The sequence below is a fragment of the Mus caroli genome, unplaced genomic scaffold, assembly GCF_978045245.1.
Source record: "Mus caroli unplaced genomic scaffold, Mus_caroli_1 scaffold_12, whole genome shotgun sequence".
Taxonomy (NCBI): Eukaryota; Metazoa; Chordata; class Mammalia; order Rodentia; family Muridae; genus Mus; species Mus caroli.
The window spans coordinates 101148357-101170951 of NW_028227267.1; the positions used below are offsets into that span (position 1 = coordinate 101148357).

The 22595-nt window shown below is 42.0% G+C and overlaps 1 protein-coding gene across 1 annotated transcript in view; it reads right to left on the reverse strand.

The window, feature by feature from the left end:
- Positions 1-2659: 2659 nt before the first annotated feature.
- Obi1 (ORC ubiquitin ligase 1) overlaps positions 2660-22595 on the reverse strand; it is a 53716-nt gene continuing 33780 nt past the window's right edge. Inside the window, exon 6 of the mRNA XM_021182114.3 lies at positions 2660-5436. Within this exon, the coding sequence (XP_021037773.1) occupies positions 3906-5436 (1531 nt within the window). The 3' untranslated portion in view covers positions 2660-3905. The remainder of the gene's footprint in view (positions 5437-22595) is intronic.

Genomic DNA, 22595 nt, shown 5'->3' on the forward strand with positions numbered 1-22595 from the left:
GACCTTCTGCTAGGCTTTGGAAAAGTCTTCTAGTCTAACAGGCTGTACACCATGAACTGTTTTATCTCAATCTGGTTCTCACTACACATAGCATCCACAGGTACAGAACAAGGGAGAAAAGCTCCGGTATATGTTACATTTTTAATAACTAGAAGGCATCAGATCTGTAGCAACAAAGAGGGTCCTGAAACACTACATAGCCCAAGATCAAGATCTTCTCTTGGTAAATGGTACCTTTGTTTCAAGCCAGCACAGGTACCAACAAAGAGAGGAACCAATGCAGACATGAAATCAGAGAGCAGTAAAGCTTAGTCTATTTTCAGGTGCTCTGTGTGTGTTAGCTAAGTCAATAAAACAGAAGACTTAACTTTTAGATGGGATGAAGATTTGCAATTAAGGGGACTATGTTGTTATGACAGAAAACCTCTAACATTTTTAGAGAGCAATGTAGACATAACTTTTTAGAGATTAACTGCCCCATATTAAAAAAAAAACTGTCCGAATTAACTGTATCTTTTCCTAACATGGCATTAGTGAAATGAACCAATATGGAAGACCTAGTTCTTACAAATGGCAGTTATTGTGAACTTTTTAAAGCACTGTGTGCTAAACAGCTGTGCTGCCTGACATCCTAACTCAAACCTTCAAACCTAACAGGGTTTACACATGCTGCAATGAGCCTCAGTGTAAACTAGACTCAGGAAAATAGGCAGGAATTGAATGCTATTTAGACACAAACACTCCCAAGATGCTTTCAAAAGGATCTGCAAGAAATTCTGAACACACCCCTTTTTGTACAAACGTGGACAAGGAAGCTAACCCCGTCTGCAGCTAGACAACTGCTCCAAGCTCTGATTTCCTGTCATTTGAGCCATGTGGTGGCGAGTTCTGCTTGACTTTGAATGAATGCAAAGTCTTGAAAGTGGATTTTATGAAACAGAGGCTAAAAAAATATTCAGCTTCAAGTGTGTGTTTTGAGTTGGGGTCTTGTGTATTAGAGGCTTGAGTTGTGGTCTTGTGTAGTCTAAGCTTGAGATGGGGTCTTGTGTTTCTAGTATTGAGTTAGGGTCTTGTGTTTCTAGGCTTGAGTTAGGGTCTTGTGGATTCTAGGCTGTCTTTTAAGTTGTTTGTAGTTAAGGATGATTCAATAAAACAGAAGACTTCACTTTTAGATGGGATGAAGTTTTTAAATCAATTATCATGTTGTATGTGTGTGGTTATTTTGCCTGTGTTTTATCTGTGTACTACCAGCATACCTGGTGCCCTCAGAGGCCAGAGGAGAGGGACTGACTCCTTGGAACTGTAGTTAAGTCTTGAGTTGCCATATGGGTGCTGGCAATGGAATGGAGATCTTTTGGAAGAGCAGCTAGTATTCTTTATCACTGAGTCATCTCTTCTGCCTTTGAACTTATGATCATCTAGTTTTTACCTCAAAGCTAGGATCAATAAGTGTGCTCCAGCACATAGGATACATGCAGTGCTGGGACACAGGCCACTGGTCATGCTAGCGAAGGACTTTACCATCTGAACTATGCCCCCAACCCATCAAAAGAGTTTTGTTTGGACTGGACATAGAATGTATGTTTACAAATCTGTGAAGCTGCCTATTTCGTATGAAATCAGATACCAAGAGTAAGGAAGAATGACGTTGTGACTACAGTCAAATCTTATAGAATGATCACCTTTTGTGGAGGAATAAAATGGGCTTTATAGCTATGTCCACAAGATTTGAGCAAGTGCCCTCTACTCTGCTTACAAAGTCATTAACCCCACTCGTTTATGACATAATCACTTCTCAAGGGCACTGCCTCTTAATAGCATTACCTGGGGGTTAGATTTTAATATATCTAATTTGGGGGGATATTCAGGCCACAGCACTCATACTTATCATGACAAAAATCCCCTAAATTTCTACATGGATTCTAAATGTATAACCATATCATCAAAGACATATCGCCACTAGCTCTGAAACAATCCCATTAGTTTTACCATGGCAAAGAAATGAATTATTGGAAAATATGTATGATAAAACAAATACTATCCTGTTAGCCCCACCCCCACCCCATTATTATTACTTCTGAAAGTGGAGAGCATGATTCTCTAGATCATAAAAGTGATTTATTGTATTTTTATGGTTTCATTGAATCCTCAGAGTCTATTATAACAAGGGTCAGCAAATTCTTAACTGAAAGGGCAGACAGTACATATTTTAGGTTGTGAGCCACAGTCAGTTGCTGTTGCAAGTATTCAGCTTCCTGTTCTTGTCAAAAGCACATGCAGATATTTAAGAGTGTAGCTGTTCTATTAAGACTTTATTTAGAAACACAATTTGAATTTCATCTCTCTCTCTTTTTTTGGGGTGGGGTGGGGTGGGATGGAGTACCTTTTACTAAAAAAACATAGTGAGAATATTACTTTTTTTTTTTCCTCCAAGGCCTTTCAAAAACAGCTGCAGGGTATGGCTGTGCTGTAACTGACTGGAACACCAGCCTCATATCCACAAGGTCCTGGGCCCCAGCCTCTGCACTATAAACAAAACGTGTGTGGCTCACCTTACATCCATAGTTGGTCAACTGCTGTGTTATAACATGAAATGAAAATAGGATTCGGGGTCTTTAGAGGCTAAACCATTATCCATGATGACATCAAAAGCATGTAGTGTATATGACATTCTTTATTTAATTCACATAAAAAAGCATGCAGTGCTAAGGTAAAACAATACATGTAAAATGTTCAGCACACATTAGATAAGCGAGTTATTAGCATACAGACATTTTTATAGACTATGTTGGCATACCAAACATGTTTAAAATAACGTACTTTTAAATCCTACACTAACAGTTGTGCTTCACGCTCACATTGCCCCATTCACACCTGTTACTTCTCATTTTAAAAAAATGTCCTACATAATAGACATTCACCAGCCAGTAAGAGGGTTTTTCCCTCTGGTTGGAGAATGGAGCAAGCGAAAAGGCTCCCATGCTTACGGTTGCCACAGAGAGAGTAACATGCAAACAAGAACTTCACTACACAAAAAGGCTCCCTGCGACACAGATGGCCTGTCTACCTACACATTTTGGGAAAAAAACAAAAAAAAAAACAAAAAAAAAAAACAAAAAAAAGCTAGGATGTTTAAGTTCCTCCAAACCCAGCTGATGTGCCTGCCTTCCAACACATAATGATTCTAACTTTACACCCATACACATGTTCAAAAATATGCAAATATAAACGACCTGAAAGTCTTTTCATACAAACAATGTGTTCTTTCATACTAGTTCACACACACACACACACACACACACACACACACACACACACACGCACACATGCACCGCACAGGCATACAAAATGGACAGAACACAATATAACAAATTGTAAACATCTATATAAAACCCAAGAAACCGTCAGTGAATCCTCTAAGATCGGAGTGCCGTTTCTCCAGCATGGCCTTGGTAATAGTTAGGCCAGCATTAAACACAAATAAAATGAGGAATACACATTTCCATTCTAGGAAAAGCTTTAAAGAACAGAACAGACAAAACCAAATGTTCTAAGAAACACAAGTTCTGAAGGCAGTTGAGCCTTAACAGGCCACCATTCCTAACAAGCCAGATCTGAGAGAGCAATATGGAGCCAATCCAGATACACACAACATTCCTTAAAAGCAGAACAAACAACACAGAGACAAATCCGATCGTCTCCCTAAGCTCTCTGGTTAAAAAGATGACCAAATGAGAGTGATAGACCAGTTTCTTCAAGATGCAGTACCCTGGAGATAGATGACCCACCATTCTGACTTGACACTTGACTGAAATTATCAGTTCAGGATTGTATAGAACCTTCATGAAGTGACTACAGTAACACTGAAAACACCCCCACCCCTTGCAAGGCTATCCCCCGGTGAGTCAGCTTTTGGTGGCTTTGGAAGGGCTGGCATTGGCAAGGCTGCTCTGTATCTTTCTCTTGGTTGACTGGTTCCCATTCTTGCTCCTCTTTTCAGGCACAAAGGCAGCAGACCACGGAGACTGAAGAGGGCTGTGAAGGCTCTGCATCTCTGAGGACATCTTAAATAAAGACGATCCAAACCTCTGATCCTCAAATAATCCTTGGGAACTGCTTAACAGAACACCCTGGGAAAACTCTGTCTGAAACAAACAGTTTTGGGGTTTGACCTCACTAGTTCCTGAATGAGAAGTGGAGTGGAGAGAAAAATCTTCACTCATCTCGTGGTCAGCTGGAGAAAGGAGAAAAAAAGAGCTGGGTTTCCACTCACCCCCACTCTCTAACCCGTCAGCTGTGAGAGCAGGTTTGGAAAGGTTCAATTTACTCCCTTCTTGTAACTTGTCGGGTTCCTCGAGAAACTCCCTGCCTTGAGGTGACTTTGAGGGCCCCTCCACCTCCACCGATTTAAAACCATTATTACAAGGGCTCTTGCTGTTGTCAGACTCTGACATCATGGAGTCCAGCTCAGAGATTTTGTCGAGATAAGCAGCATCCATGGACGCCTCACTGGATGTTCTTGTTCGATTCATTTCGAGGGAGCGGATACAGCTGAGTCTCTTGGACAAGCATGATCCTGACTTCTCACTCAATTTTGAAGGTATCTCCCCAACAGAGTTTGCTATTGCGTTTCCCTCTGAACCGTCAAATTCCAAGCTCTGGGCATAGCTTGTGGAGCAACAATCCCAAAATCCTGTCTTTGAGGAAGCAAAGCAGTCTGATTTCTTTTCATTTTCCCTTCTATCATCCTCTGAAGAATTGTTATTACAGGCATTTGGAGAATCACAGAAATCATCAAATACCAGTTTTCTGAGATGGTTTGCATGCTTTTTGGAGCTCCCTGCTTTGATCACAGGGTTCTCTCTGTTTTCTGGAGTGTTCAGCTGAAGGCAGCTAAGTGACAAGGGAGTGCAGGAAGCTGGGAGGCCATAAAGCTCGTCCTCTTTGTAAGGTGCACAGTCGCTTGGCTTGCTGCCCCACTCTCTTTCCAAATAAGTGTCCATCGGAGTCTCTCTTGCACCCAGCCGAGGTTCTGTGGGCTTGGGGTATCTGTCTTTGTTTTGGGGACAGTTTGGTTCAGTCCTGCTGGTGCTCTCCTGTCTGACAGAACTGGAGTCAGCTAGTCTGCTGCTAGAAGGTGTGGCCAGGTGAGAAGCACTGGCCGAGCCAGCCTGCTTTCTGGCACTGTCACTCTGATTCTTTGGTGGTCCAAGCTCATCACTGCCATTGGGCCCCTTGCAATTTGCAGAGGGTGCCCTCTGGCGCAGGGCATCCACGTCTTCCTTGGCCTCCTCTGAGTGTTTGAGGTGTGCTACTTGAGACTCTAGCTCCTCTATATATTTATCACTTCGTTCCAGAGCTTTCTTGAGGCGATTGGTTTCACGTTCATACTGTTCTACTTTGGACTGAAGAGCAGCAACTGTAAACCTTCCAAACCTGGAAAGAATGGAAGGATGGTTAATGATAAGGCTCAGGCTGTTTTCTTTGTAAGATTAAGTGTAAACTGTCCCCACGCACATAACAGAGACAATTTCAATCATGTAAAGGAGATTTCAGAACACTTCCTGAGTAGGACAAAAGCAATCCTAGTACAGTACCTTCAAAAAATGATCATACTTAATAATGAGTAATAATAAGCACATAATACCACAAAATCTAGTAAGACATTTTGGTAGTAAAGTCAGACTAGTGTCTGAGACAAAGGCAGAAACGCACTGATGCTTTCCTTCCTTTCCAAGAGCGAGCGAGCTAGCCAGCTCGCATATGCATGAAGAGTTATCCCCTAAAACAATGGCAAAGATTTATGATAACATTTGAACAGTGGTCCACATCTTGAAATATTTACATTCAATCATTTTCCTATCGCACAGCAGTGTTTTACAATACATTTCTTATACAATGTCACCTTGTCAAACATAAAATGTCAATTTGAAATTCAGAAATCCAGACGTCTCAGGAGGGGAGGTTTTAAATACTTATTTGGACCCTTTCAATTACAGTCGCTGCTGATATGAAGCTTTCTCTTGGCCTTTCTCAACACTGGGCTTTAAGTCATTCCACCTCTCCCATTTTCTGCATTTTACAACTGTGTGGGCCATCAATCTCATTTCTTCCAACTTTGAAATACGAAGTCAGTGCTTGTGGTTCCAACATACTACGCATAAAAACATTTTTATACTTTCTGAAGGGGTATATTTGAGAGTGACTAGAAAGAATATCAAAAATGCACTCGTTACCTGGTACTATCTATTTTCCATTATTCTGTCAAGAATGGGTACTGGGTTCAGTGGAGAAAACAATTTGTGAGCAGCCAGTACAGGTTGGGAGTGCACCTGGGGCTGGAGGCACAGACTTATTAACACTACTCAAGCTCATTAATTCTATCTGATGACAAGTGAGGATTCTTATAGGAAACTTTTATAGGATACCATGAAAAATCCCTTTCCTTCCTCAAACTCCTTCCGAGCCTTAGCATGGATAACTTGCATACTAACTGATCGCTAAGAATTTGAGAGCTGTCTGTGCTTAGAAAGGTATCTGAGGAGGTAGGCTCTAAAAACTATTCTTTTTCTACCCTTTCTTAAATACAAACATAATTAAAACTGTTCTCTCCTCCAGCCAAGCAAGATGCCCAAAGGAAAGAAAGCCAAGGGGAAAAAGGTGGCCTCCGCACCCACCATAGTCAAGAAACAGGAGGCCAATAAGATGGTCAATCCTTTGTTTGAGAAAAGGCCCAAGAACTTTGGCACTGGGCAGGACATCCAGTCCCAAAGAAATCTAACACGCTTCATCAAATGGCCTCACTACATCAGGCTGCAGTGGCAAAGAGCCATCCTCTATAAGCGGCTCAAAGTCCCTCCTGCCATTAACCAGTTCATCCAGGCCCTGGACAGGCAGACAGCTACTCAGCTGCTTAAGCCTGCTCACACATACACGCCAGAGACAAAGCAAGAGAAGAAGCAAAGGCTACTGTCCTGTGCTGAGAAGAAAGCTGCTGCCAAAGGGGACATCCCAACTAAGAGACCACCTGTCCTCTGAGCAGAAGTCAATACAGTCTCCACCTTGGTGGAGCACAAGAAGGCTCAGCCAGTGGTGATTGCCCATGACGGAGACCCCATTGAGCTGGTGGTTTTCCTGCCTGCCTGGTGTCAAAAGATGGGGGTGCTTTATTACATCATCAAGGGAAAGGAGAGCCTGATCCACAGGAAGACATGTACCACTGTTGCCTTCACACAAGTTAACTCAGAAGACAAGGGTGCTCTGGCTAAGCTGGTGGAAGCTATTAGGACCAATTATAATGACAGATATGATGAGATCCACCGCCACTGTGAAGGCACCGTCCTGGGTCCTAAGTCTGTGGCTAGCATTGCCAAGCTGGAAAAGGCAAAGGCTAAAGAACTCACCACCAAACTGGGTTAAACGTACACTAAGTTTTCTATACATAAATAGAATTACAAATTGAAAAAAATCATTAAAACTAAGACCACGTATCAGTAAACCATATGAAAGAGTACAAGAAGCCATCAGCAACTGTACCTTGTACAGTCAACTGTATGTTCTAGACAGCCACCCAATGCTGTCACCTCCTCAACCCCTGGCCCAGTTTCTCTCCAGCATAGCACTCATATGATCTGTGCTCTCTTGCTACCGACAGAAAAAGGCAAGAGCAAAGGTAAATATAGAATCATCACATTTCAGGGTAGAAAGGGCTCTAAAAGATACAACTGCTGAATATTGATCTCCTCACTGCAATTAACGCAAGTCCCAAAGCACATTGCCTTCAGCTTCTGAATTGCAAGACAGAAGCAAGGACATCATAAAACCAAAGACTACAGGGACAAACCTCCTCATCTTAAGACAAAGTTTGCTACGATGAGAATTTGGTTAAGCAGTGTCAAGAGTTTTTCTTTGTTAAAAAAATATTTGGCTTCTAAATATAGTTGATAGCAAAGCCATAGTTCTGCAAAAGAAAGGTGGACAAAGATCGGAGTGCCTTCTGCAAACATGTTTGTGAGTTCCTGATTGAAACCACTCTGGCATAATCAAGTAACCTGCATGTTTTTAAATGGGAAAACTGTGTAGCATGTTTATTTAATGCAAAGAGCAAATGTGACAGCCTTACATTTACTCACAGAGATTCATTTCTTTAAGTACAGACTTTATAACACAGACATCTTCACATAAAAAAAGAGGAAATGGTTTAAAATCAAATAATGCTACTAGACAACACATCAGAAGCTACCAAACTGTGTGTGTGTGTATGCGTGTTGTGTGTGGTACAGATGTGTATGTGTGCTTTGCAGAAGCCAAAGAATGACAGTTGGGTATCCTCTCACTTTCTGCCTTATCTCTCAAAGGAACCTAGAGCTTGCTGTGTTCTGGATAGGTTGAGACTCCCATTGTCCTCCTATCTTCCAACAGAAGTATCTGTGGCCAGGCAGAGCTTTTTATGTGTGCCAGGAATACTTCCTTGGACCCACATGTTTGTGCAGAGAGCTCTTGCTCACTGAGCCATCTCCCTGGGCCCCACTAAATGGCATATTTTTAAATGTAACAAAGGTTCTACTGATATTCTTAGTCATATTTTCCCATCATTTCAGGGAGAAAAGCTGAAGTGCCATGGGAACTAACAGACGTCAGCCTCAGACAATTAAGTAGGACAAGCAAAGCAAAACTCATTGAAAAAGTTAGGCTCTTTTCTGATCAATCAGTCAGTGATTTGAGAACACCAACGCGCCATTTTAACATTTCACACAAGGTTATAATACCAAGTGATGGAACTTTTTTTAACTATGCTAATGAGCACACTGCCAGAAATAGTCAAATCCATGGGCACCGATTTGTCTTCTGGCTCCTCTATTATAGTCAATATGCCAGGAGGGTAGAGGGCCTCAGGGTCTGCATTCACTGTTAGACTGTTAGAATCATTCCTGATATACAGCAGTCCCTTGTTAAATATCTCATATAAATATAAGCCTCCTACTTTAAGCTACATTAGTCCATTCATTAAGGTACTACAATACTATAGGATGAACAAGCTAAATCCTCTGTCCTTTTATGTGTAAGTATGAGAGTCGCTACATTATTAAGACAGATACATTTCATACATATGATTTTTTTTTTGATTTACAAGGAAAAGGATGGAGTAGCATATAGCTTTTTACTGCAGACTTTATACAACACAGCCTTTTAACTACAGGCATGAGGTTCTCACAGCTCCACCCAGAAAGTCTCCCTTTTCACTGGAGTAAAAGACTGAATTTTTGACTCGGGGCAGGTAAGCTTTAGTGATTCCAAGACACTTCTATTAAATTTGGCAAAAGCTAATAAAAGCTATCATACAAAAAACAACCAAGTATACACATATAATGGCAAACTTTCAGGAAATAAGACAATGAACACAAGTGCTTATTTATCTTTTCATTTTAATACTCTCTTATTTCTACTAATTCCAGATATTTCCAGAGTACATAACATTAAAAGAAACATTGCCAAGGCAAGCCAGAGGGATTTCTAAGTATCATCTAACATTACTTCCTTTTCCCAAGCAAATTTCAAAATGGTGCATTTTTATAAACATTCCATTAGAGACCAAAAAGCTTTGATTTTCAAAGTAGCAACAATGGCCAAAGGCTTCATTATGCTAGAGAAACACTGTGAACAGTGTGGGAGCTGACATTGAAAATACATTTGCCAGAATCTAGAGAGGCTTACAGGATTTTTAAGCCTGCCAATGTTAACTGAAGTATACATTCTGGATGAGAAAAAAAGGATACGGAGGCAAAAGCCTGTTCCTGGCCCAATACAAAGAAATCAAAGTCCTATTAATTTGACGTTTTTATAACATTTATTTTTCCCTTTTAAAATTATTTAGTGAGGATGTCATATACAAGTATTTACATCATTCGTCCCTCCGTTTCCTCTCTCCATTTCTTCCCATATACTCCCAATCCCCCAAATCAACAGCCTGTAATCCTTGAATCATTATTTATATGTGGGTACATTTATAAATACAGCCTTCTGAAATCATTCAGTATCCTCACGTGTTTAGGGCTGGCCTCTTGGGATTAGTTAACCTAGCAGGGCGTGTCCCTGGGGAGGACTCTGTCCCCTCTCCCAGAAGCCTTCAGTTGTCTATAGTTCTTACTCTTCTGGAGGTCAAGTTCCCCCTTCCATGTTGGCATGTTGACTGGTGGTATCCATCTTTTAAGTCTTGTTTGGGCAACCATACCTTTGAGACTGCACATCCTTTCTGTTACATATAGGAGACACTCACTATCTTACAGCAGACATGACAACTCCAGTAGGAACATCTCTAAGGACACACAGTTCATTAGACCACTTTCCCCACATAAATTTTCATAGAAAAGAAACAAAATGTGTTTCCCAGAGGCCAGAAAAAAGCAAAGGAGGGTAAGAATTGTTCTTAGAAGCTTGTGTTTGAGGAAGTGGATTTCAGCGTATCACTGTCTGCCCCAACTGAAGAACTAAACCCAGCAAGCATAGGGAGTGGCAAGGCTCCCTACCAAACACTGCAGAGAGGCACTTCCTAAAGATGTCTAAAGTCACAGTCTTGTTGATTCTGTGTGTGCATCAGCATGTGTAAGTGTATGCACACTCCCACCATGGCAGGGATGTGGGAGCCAGAGGATGACTGTCTGAGTGAGTTCTCTCCATCCACGTGGTTCCTGGTGCCTCAGACTCAGGTTGTGAGGCTCGAGCAGATGTCTTTACCTCCTGAGCCACGCTGAGCATGCTATTCATGAGAAACAAGGAAACCCATTTGCATCCTCAAATATATAGGTGAATCAGTCATCAGGCTAGGGTCGCAGACCAGGCATCATCACAGTTGCAGGAGTCTCTGACTTCCTATTTTCCCTTACCTACTAACTGAGGTAACGGAAACAAAGTGAAAACACTGTGAGTCTGGACTGGCTTTTGTGGTCTGGCCTATCTGACAAATCTCAGTGCTATTAAGCATTAAGAATGGCACATCAAAGTCTATTTCAGGATGTTTTTTTTTTCAATCCATCTGACTCTGGAAAAAGGGTCCAAATAATAGAGAGCCCAGAGTCAGTGCCCAACTAACTCCAAATCCCTCAAGATGGACACACAAGCTGCCCTGCCAGTGGACAGCAGGAGCTCATGATACTTAAAGAGTTCTTTACAACTTGATAATGAAGGGCCCAGTCTTCTACAGATAGCTCTACTATGTTGTTAAATGTCTTTGAAATGCACTGAAAAGTCCTTTTACCTCTGGTAAAATTGTTGCCTTATCCTCTAGTTAACAAAAAGCATAATAATAAGCATAATGGGAACCCTAAGCTTCTGTGACTGGGATCTCAGCGTATCCATGGCTTTGGAGTTGAACCATCCATTAGGGAGACGCTGAAGCACTGAGACCAAACCACAAGAGCAGAGGAAAAAGGAAGGCCTGAGAGTGTTTGGAGATAGGTGTCCTCAGGTCAAAGGTACAGGATTTCCCTGTACAGCCTGGTCCCTGCTGGGACTCCTTTTGGCAACTTGCAGAGAAAGACTTTAAAGACTGGCTGTATTGAGAATTTTTACCTTCAGTTTCAAATTGAATTAGGTAAGTATTTCCTGGGCCGGCAGGAGGGCTCTGTAGGTAAAGGTGCTTGCTGCCACACCCCATGATGACCTGAGTTCAATCTTAAAAACACATGGTGGACAGAGAGAGCCAGTCCCAGTCAGTTGTTCTCTGACTGCCACCCATGGAACAGACGGTATGCGAGCACCACACCCTCACACCATAATACACACTCAGACAAGACACACGGGTAAATATGAAAGAAAGAAAGAAAGAGAGAGAGAAAGAGAGAAAGAAAGGAAGAAAGAGAGAGAAACGGAACTATTCTGAGATAGGAGGAAGTAATGAAGCAATAGATATGTCTTTGTAGCCAGTCAGTTCTCTCTTTGGGGTTATGAGCATGTGTTTACTGCAATCTTTTGCCCTCGCCCCTTATTTTGCTGTTGTTTTTTCTATCTTAGTCTTTCCTTTACAATTCTAGTACGCATTGACTTTCTGGGTGTGTGTCATGGCTATTGAACACGAGAGATGATTATGCTAACATTGAGCCCTGTTTTTAAGCAGCATGTACACTAGTGATAGATTTTTTCCACTATTTTAAGAATGCTATACTGGCCACAGGATCTTAAGACTTCTGGTGAGTGGAGCACAGCTTCTGCTCCAATCCAATTGCGCGGGACCTGAGACTGCATTAGTTAGGGAAGCAGAAACCGGCCTGAGTAGGACCACAGGCCTCATCCGGCTGGATCAGCGCCGGGGTAGCGGGAGCGCAGGGTTGCCTGACACCCGCCAGCTACCCACGACCCCCGCCACAGGATTTTGGGACTGCTGGTGAGTGGAACACAGCTTCTGCTCCAATCCAATTGCGCGGGACCTGAGACTGCATTAGTTAGGGAAGCAGAAACTGGCCTGAGTAGGGCCACAGGCCTCACCCGGCTGGATCAGCGCCAGGGTAGCGGGAGCGCAAGGTTGCCTGACACCCGCCAGCTACCCACGACCCCCGCCGCAGGATTTTGGGACTGCTGGTGAGTGGAACACAGCTTCTGCTCCAGTCCAATCACGCGGGACCTGAGACTGCTCTGGTTGGGGAGAGAGAAATCCGGCCTACATAGGGCCACAACCCTCTTCTGGTCAGAAAAGCACCTGAGCAGCTGGGGCGCAGGGTCTGCTGACACTCGCCAACTGCCCACAACACCCGCCACAGGATCTTAAGACTTCTGGTGAGTGGAGCACAGCTTCTGCTCCAATCCAATTGCACGCGGGACCAGAGACTGCATTAGTTAGGGAAGCAGAAACCGGCCTGAGTAGGACCACAGGCCTCATCCGGCTGGATCAGCGCCGGGGTAGCGGGAGCGCAGGGTTGCCTGACACCCGCCAGCTACCCACGACCCCCGCCGCAGGATTTTGGGACTGCTGGTGAGTGGAACACAGCTTCTGCTCCAATCCAATTGCGCGGGACCTGAGACTGCATTAGTTAGGGAAGCAGAAACTGGCCTGAGTAGGGCCACAGGCCTCACCCGGCCGGATCAGCACCAGGGTAGCGGGAGCGCAGGGTTGCCTGACACCCGCCAGCTACCCACGACCCCCACCGCAGGATTTTGGGACTGCTGGTGAGTGGAACACAGCTTCTGCTCCAATCCAATTGCACGCGGGACCAGAGACTGCATTAGTTAGGGAAGCAGAAAAACGGCCTGAGTAGGACCACAGGCCTCTTCCGGCTGGACCAGCACCGGGGTACCGTCAGCTACCCACGACCCCCGCCGCAGGATTTAGAGACTGCTGGTGAGTGGAACACAGCTTCTGCTCCAATCTTTAAATAGTGACAACGATAACAACTAACCCCAGAGATTACCAGATGGCGAAAGGTAAACGTAATAATCTTACTAACAGAAACCAAGACCACTCACCATCATCAGAACCCAGCACCCCCACTTCACCCAGTCCAGGGCACCCCAACACACCGGAAAAGCTAGACACGGATTTAAAAGCATATCTCCTGATGATGATAGAGGACTTCAAGAAGGACGTTAATAACACACTTAAAGAAATGCAGGAGAACACTGCTAAAAAGGAAGAAGACAATAAAGAGGAAGCACAAAAATCCCTTAAAGAATTGCAGGAGAACACTGCTAAAGAGTTACAAATCCTTAAAAAAAAACATGATAACATAATCAAACAGGTAGAAGTCCTTACAGAAAAACAGGAAAACACATCCAAACAGATGATGGAAATGAACAAAACCATACTAGACCTAAAAAGGGAAGTAGACACAATAAAGAAAACCCAAAATGAGGCAACACTGGAGATAGAAACCCTAGGAAAGAAATCTGGAACCATAGATACGAGCATCAGCAACAGAATACAAGAGATGGAAGAGAGAATCTCAGGTGCAGAAGATTCCATAGAGAACATCGGCACAACAATCAAGGAAAATGGAAAATGCAAAAAGATCCTAACTCAAAACATCCAAGAAATACAGGACATAATGAGAAGACCAAACCTACGGATAATAGGAGTGGATGAGAATGAAGATTTTCAACTCAAAGGACCAGCAAACATCTTCAACAAAATTATAGAAGAAAACTTCCCAAATCTAAAGAAAGAGATACCCATGAACATACAAGAAGCCTACAGAACTCCAAATAGACTGGATCAGAAAAGAAATACCTCCCGACACATAATAATCAGAGCAACAAATGCTCTAAATAAAGATAGAATACTAAAAGCAGTAAGAGAAAAAGGCCAAGTAACATATAAAGGCAAGCCTATCAGAATTACACCAGACTTTTCACCAGAGACTATGAAAGCCAGAAGATCCTGGACAGATGTTATACAGACACTAAAAGAACACAAATTCCAGCCCAGGCTACTATACCCAGCCAAACTCTCAATTAACATAGATGGAGAAACCAAAGTATTCCACGACAAAACCAAATTCACACATTATCTCTCCACGAATCCAGCCCTTCAAAGGATAATAACAGAAAAAAACCAATACAAGGACAGGAACCACGCCCTAGAAACAACAAGAAGGTAATCCCTCGACAAACCTAAAAGAAGACAGCCACAAGAACAAAATGCCAACTTTAACATCAAAAATAACAGGAAACACCAATTTCTTTTCCTTAATATCTCTTAATATCAATGGACTCAACTCCCCGATAAAAAGACATAGACTAACAAACTGGCTACACAAACAAGACCCAACATTTTGCTGCTTACAGGAAACTCATCTCAGAGAAAAGGATAGACACTACCTCAGAATGAAAGGCTGGAAAACAATTCTCCAAGCAAATGGCATGAAGAAACAAGCTGGAGTAGCCATTCTAATATCTGATAAGATTGACTTCCAACCCAAAGTCATTAAAAAAGACAGGGAGGGACACTTCATACTCATCAAAGGTAAAATCCTCCAAGAGGAACTATCAATCCTGAATATCTATGCTCCAAATACAAAGGCAGCCACATTCATTAAAGAAACTTTAGTAAATCTCAAAGCACACATTGCACCTCATACAATAATAGTGGGAGACTTCAACACACCACTTTCACCAATGGACAGATCATGGAAACAGAAACTAAACAGGGACACAGTGAAACTAAGAGAAATTATGAATCAAATGGATCTGGCAGATATCTACAGAACATTCTATCCTAAAACAAAAGGATATACCTTCTTCTCAGCACCTCATGGTACCTTCTCCAAAATTGACCACATAATTGGTCACAAAACAGGCCTCAACAGATATAAAAATATTGAAATTGTCCCATGCATCCTATCAGATCACCATGGACTAAGGCTGATCTTCAATAACAAAATAAATAATAGAAAGCCAACCTTCACGTGGAAACTGAACAACACTCTTCTCAATGATACCTTGGTCAAGGAAGGAATAAAGAAAGAAATTAAGGACTTTTTAGAGTTCAATGAAAATGAAGCCACAACATACCCAAACTTATGGGACGCAATGAAAGCATTTTTAAGAGGAAAACTCATAGCTCTGAGTGCCTCCAAAAGGAAACTAGAGAGAGCACACATTAGCAGCTTGACAACACACCTAAAAGCACTAGAACAAAAGGAAGCAAATTCACCCAAGAGGAGTAGACGGCAGGAAATAATCAAACTCAGGGGTGAAATCAACCAAGTGGAAACAAGAAAAACTATTCAAAGAATCAACCAATCAAGGAGCTGGTTCTTTGAGAAAATCAACAAGATAGATAAACCCTTAGCCAGACTCACTAGAGGGCACAGGGAAAGCATCCTAATTAACAAAATCAGAAATGAAAAAGGAGACATAACAACAGATCCTGAAGACATCCAAAACACCATCAGATCCTTCTACCAAAGGCTGTACTCAACAAAACTGGAGAACCTGGATGAAATGGAGAAGTTCCTAGACAGATACCAGGTACCAAAGTTGAATCAAGATCAGGTTAATGATCTAAACAGCCCTATATCCCCCAAAGAAATAGAAGCAGTCATTAATAGTCTCCCAACTAAAAAAAGCCCAGGACCAGATGGGTTTAGTGCAGAGTTCTATCAGACCTTCAAAGAAGAGCTAATCCCAGTTCTTCACAAACTATTCCACAAAATAGAAACAGAAGGTACTCTACCCAACTCATTCTATGAAGCCACAATTACTCTGATACCTAAACCACAAAAAGACCCAACAAAGATAGAAAACTTCAGACCAATATCCCTTATGAATATTGATGCAAAAATCCTCAATAAAGTTCTTGCTAACCGAATCCAAGAACACATCAAAACAATCATCCATCCTGACCAAGTAGGTTTCATCCCAGGGATGCAGGGATGGTTCAATATACGGAAATCCAATAACGTAATCCAGTATATAAACAAACTCAAAGACAAAAACCACATGGTCATCTCCTTAGATGCGGAAAAAGCATTTGACAAGATCTAACACCCATTCATGATAAAAGTCTTGGAAAGATCAGGAATTCAAGGCCCATACCTAAACATGATAAAAGCAATCTACAGCAAACCAGTAGCCAACATCAAAGTAAATGGTCAGAAGCTTGAAGCAATCCCTCTAAAATCAGGGACTAGACAAGGCTGTCCACTTTCTCCATACCTATTCAACATTGTACTTGAAGTCCTAGCCAGAGCAATTCGACAACAAAAGGAGATCAAAGGGATACAAATTGGAAAAGATGAAGTCAAAATATCACTTTTTGCAGATGATATGATAGTATATATAAGTGACCCTAAAAATTCCGCCAGGGAACTCCTAAGCCTGATAAACAGCTTCGGTGAAGTAGCTGGATATAAAATTAACTCAAACAAATCAATGGCCTTTCTCTACACAAAGAATAAACAGGCTGAGAAAGAAATTAGGGAAACAACACCCTTCTCAATAGTCACAAATAATATTAAATATCTTGGCGTGACTCTAACTAAGGAAGTGAAAGATCTGTATAATAAAAACTTCAAGTCTCTGAAGAAAGAAATTATAGAAGATCTCAGAAGATGGAAAGATCTCCCATGCTCATGGATTGGCAGGATCAACATTGTAAAAATGGCTATCTTGCCAAAAGCAATCTACAGATTCAATGCAATCCCCATCAAAATTCCAAATCAATTCTTCAACGAATTAGAAAGTGCAATCTGCAAATTCATCTGGAATAACAAAAAACCTAGGATAGCAAAAACTCTTCTCAAGGATAAAAGAACCTCTGGTGGAATCACCATGCCGGACCTAAAGCTCTACTACAGAGCAATTGTGATAAAAACTGCATGGTACTGGTATAGTGACAGACAAATAGACCAATGGAATAGAATTGAAGACCCAGAAATGAACCCACACACCTATGGTCACTTGATCTTCGACAAGGGAGCTAAAAACATCCACTGGAAGAAAGACAGCATTTTCAACAAATGGTGCTGGCACAACTGGTTGTTAACATGTAGAAGAATGCGAATCGATCCATTCCTATCTCCTTGTACTAAGGTCAAGTCTAAGTGGATCAAGGAACTTCACATAAAACCAGAGACACTGAAACTTATAGAGGAGAAAGTGGGGAAAAGCCTTGAAGATATGGGCACAGGGGAAAAATTCCTGAATAGAACAGTAATGGCTTGTGCTGTAAGATCGAGAATTGACAAGTGGGACCTCATGAAACTACAAAGCTTCTGCAAGGCTAAAGACACCATCAATAAGACAAAAAAACCACCAACAGATTGGGAAAGGATCTTCACCTATCCTAAATCAGATAAGGGACTAATATCCAATATATATAAAGAACTCAAGAAGGTGGACTCCAGAAAGTCAAATAACCCCATTAAAAAATGGGGCTCAGAACTGAACAAAGAATTCTCACCTGAGGAATACCGAATGGCAGAGAAGCACCTGAAAAAATGTTCAACATCCTTAATCATCAGGGAAATGCAAATCAAAACAACCCTGAGATTCCACCTCACACCAGTCAGAATGGCTAAGATCAAAAATTCAGGTGACAGCAGATGCTGGCGAGGATGTGGAGAAAGAGGAACACTCCTCCATTGTTGGTGGGATTGCAAGCTTGTACAACCACTCTGGAAATCAGTCTGGCGGTTCCTCAGAAAATTGGACATAGTACTACCGGAGGATCCAGCAATACCTCTCCTGGGCATATATCCAGAAGATGTCCCAACCGGTAAAAAGGACACATGCTCCACTATGTTCATAGCAGCCCTATTTATAATAGCCAGAAGCTGGAAAGAACCCAGATGTCCCTCAACAGAGGAATGGATACAGAAATTATGGTACATTTACACAATGGAGTACTACTCAGCTATTAAAAAGAATGAATTTATGAAATTCCTAGCCAAATGGATGGACCTGGAGGGCATCATCTTGAGTGAAGTAACACAATCACAAAAGAACTCACACAATATGTATTCATTGATAAGTGGATATTAGCCCAAAACTTAGGATACCCAAGATATAAGATACAATTTGATAAACGCATGAAACTCAAGAAGAATGAAGACCAAAGTGTGGACACTGTGCACCTTCTTAGAATTGGGAACAAAACACCCAGGGAAGGAGTTACAGAGACAAAGTTCGTAGCTGTGATGAAAGGATGGACCATTTAGAGACTGCTGTATCCAGGGATCCGTCCCATAATCAGCTTCTAAACGCTGACACCATTGCATACACTAGCAAGATCTTGCTGAAAGGACCCAAATATAGCTGTCTCTTGTGAGACGATGCCTGGGCCTAGCAAACACAGGAGTGGATGTTCACAGTCAGCTATTGGATGTATCACAGGGCTCCCAATGGAGAAGCTAGAGAAAGTACCCAAGGAGCTAAAGGGATCTGCAACCCTATTGTTGGAACAACATGATGTACTAACCGGAACCCTGGAGCTCTTGTCTCTAGCTGCATATGTATCGAAAGATGGCCTAGTCGGCCATCAATGGAAAGAGAGGCCCATTGGACTTGCAAACTTTATATGCCCCAATATAGGGGAATGCCAGGGCCAAAAGAATGGGAATGGGTGGGTAGGGAAGTGGGGGGCGCTATGGGGGACTTTTGGGATAGTATTGGAAATGTAATTGAGGAAATTATGTAATAAAAATATAAAAAAAAAAAAAAAAAAAGAATGCTATACTGATGGGTGCTGTCTTACTCCATATAAAAAGGACAAGTATATAGTGGTTTTTACTTTTAACACCTTGAAATCCATGACACACTAAAAACTACAAAAATCATTATTTTTTCTATTGCTAGAAATGTATCCTAAATAAAACCAAATATTAAAAACAAGGTTTCAGTGCTGGTATTCCTTGCTTAACACAGTTCCAATATGTACACATTACCTTAGCTTAGTTAGAAAAACTACTCTTCTAAGGACACGCTCTAAATTCCCGTTACTGCAGCATATTAACTGTGAATAACTTCATCGAACCTCCCACTTCTAGCTTTCCAGATCACATACAATATATACAAATTAAAGACGGGTATCACAATTAGCATCCAACCAAGCGACCTCTTCTAAAGCCCATTGATGAGCAGCACTGCGTAGCCTGCTTTGTAGCAAGCACAATGGCAGCAGACTTGTAATGCTGCCTCGCTGTCTCCCACTGAAATCCTCACATGACATCAGAGAGGCAGACAAACGGAAAACAGAACAGGGCAATTGACAAATAAGATGCAGCACAGCACTGAGCAGGATTAATGCTGGAAGGAAAACCAGAGTCCAGTAAAAAGGTACCTAAGAAAGAAATGGCCGACTGTTAGAAGGCCACAATGCTCGACTGTTCCATCGACTCTAGGTATGCTAGAGAGCTTACCAGAAGAAAACTTATCACAGACATGAGGACAGTGACTGAGGTGAAGGGGATGAAGAGATCTAGAAGAAATGACAAGCGGGGAGAGAAATCCCTTCACATTAGAGCATGTGGATGTCCTTACACTAAGAGCAGAGAGGATTAAAAGGTGGAAGTTTATGCCGATGTAGAAGTGTGATAATGCATCAAAGTATCAAAAAGCGGTTACCTCGCTGTCCTAGCTTTCTTTCTATCTCTGCAATAAAAGGCATGACCAAAAGCAACATAGAAAGGACTGATTTGGCTTCTACTATACTGTTCATAAAACGAGTAGGCAAACTGTCTTAGTAATCACTGTGGAAAATCACAATTGTCCTATGGATTTTAATTGCTTTGTCAAAATATTCCATCTCACTATCAGTATAAATGTATATAGACATAAAAATGGTAAGAGAAATATTCAGTCCACCAATATTTACTTAGCACAGTTTGAAACCCTTGACAATACATCCCATCACTGAGGTAAGTCAGGGCAAGAACAGGAGGAGAGACCGAGGAGAAACACTACTTAAGGGACTGTCCACCATGGCTTGCTCAGCCTGCCTTCTTATGTAACCTACAACAAATTACCTAGGGGCAGTACTGCTTAGAGTGGGCTGGGTCCTTTCACATCAGTCAGTAACCAAGACAATGCCCCACAGATTGCCAAAAGGGAAATCTCATAGTTGCATTTCCTTCCTTCCTTCCTTCCTTCCTTCCCTTTCCTTCCCTTTCCTTTCCTTTTTCCTTTCCTTTTTCCTTTCCTTTTTCCTTTCCTTTCCCTTTCCTTTCCTTTCCTTTTTCCTTTCCTTTTTCCTTTCCTTTTTCCTTTCCTTTCCCTTTCCTTTCCTTTCCTTTCCTTTCCTTTCCTTTCCTTTCCTTCCTCCCTCTCTCTCTCTCTCCCTCTCTCTCTTTAAATTTTTTTATTGGGTATTTTATTTACATTTCAAATGCTATCCCCTTTCCCAGTCCTATACCAATACACACTATCCTATCTCTCTACCCCTGCTTTTTGAGGGTGTTCCCTTACCCATCCACCTACCCACTCCTGCCTTCCTGCCCTCAAATTCTCCTACACTGGGACATAAAGCCTTCACAGGACCAAGGGCTTCCCCTGCCATTGATGCCTGAAAAGGACATCCTCTGCTACATATGGGGCTGGAGTCATGGGTCCCTCCATGTGTGCTCCTTAGTTGGTGGTTTAGTCCCTGGGAGGTCTTGGGGGTCTGGATGGTTGATATTATTGTTCTTTGATGGGGTTGCAAACCACTTCAGTTCCTTCAGTCCTTTTTCTAACTCATCTACTAGGGACCCCATTGGGGACTGGTTAGCTGCGAGATTCTGCCTCTGTACTTGTCAGGTTCTGGCAGAGACTCTCAGGAGATGAGACAGCTGTATCAGGCTCCTGTCAGCATGTACTTCTTGTCATCCACAATACTGTCTGCATTTGGTGTATGTATATGGGATGGATCACCAGGTGGGTGAGTCTTTGGATGGCCTTTCCTTCAGTCTCTTCTCCACACTTTGTTTCCGTGTTTGGTCTCCCATGAGTATTTTGTTCCCCTTTCTAAGAAGGACCAAAGCACTCACCCTTTGATCTTCCTTCCTTCCTTCTTCTTGAGCTTCATGTGGTCTATGAATTGTATCTTGGGTAGTCCAAGCATTTGGGCTAATATCCACTTATCAGTGAGTGTATACCATGTGTGTTCTTTTGTGATTGGGTTACCTCACTCAGGATGGTATTTTTCTAGTTCCATCCATTTGCCTAATAATTTCATGAGTTCATTGTGTTTAATAGCTGAGTAGTACTCTATTGTGTAAATGTACCACATTTTCTGTATCCATTCCTCTGTAGGACATCTGGGTTCTTTCCAGCATCTGGCTATTATAAGGCTGCTATGAACATAGTGGAGCATGTGTCCTTCTTACCGGTTGGAACATCTTCTAGATATATGCCCAGGAGAGGTATTGCGGGATCCTCTGGTAGTACTATGTCCAATTTTCTGAGTAACCACCAAACTGATTTCCAGAGTGGTTGTACCAGCTTGCAATCCCACCAGCAATGGAGGAGTGTTCCTCTTTCTCCACATCCTCACGAGTGTCTCCTGTAACCTGAGTTTTTGATCTTAGCCATTCTGACTGGTGTTAGGTGGAATCTCAGGGTTGTTTTGATTCACATTTCCCTGATGACTAAGGATGTTGAACATTTCTTTAGATGCTTCTCAGCTATTTGATATTCCTCAGTTGAGAATTCTTTAGTTCTGTACCCCATTTTTAATAGGGTTATTTGATTGTCTGGAGTCTAACTTCTTGAGTTCTTTGTATATATTGGATATTAGCCCTCTATCGGATTTAGAATTGGTAAAGATCTTTTCCCAATCTGTTGGTTGCATTTTTGTTTTATTGACAGTGTCCTTTGCCTTACAGAAGCTTTGCAGTTTTACAAGGTCCCATTTGTTGATTCTTGATCTCAGATCGTAAGTGTTCTGTTCAAGAAAAATTTCCCCTGTGCCCATGTGTTTTGAGACTCTTCCCCACTTTCTTCTCTGTTTCAGTGTATCTGGTTTTATGTGGAGGTCCTTGATCCACTTGGACTTGAGCTTTGTACAAGGAGATAAGATGGATCAATGTGCATTCTTCTACATGCTGACACTAGTTGAACCAGCACCATTTCTTGAAAATGCTGTCTTTTTTCCACTGAATGGTTTTAGCTCTTTTGTCAAAGATCAAGTG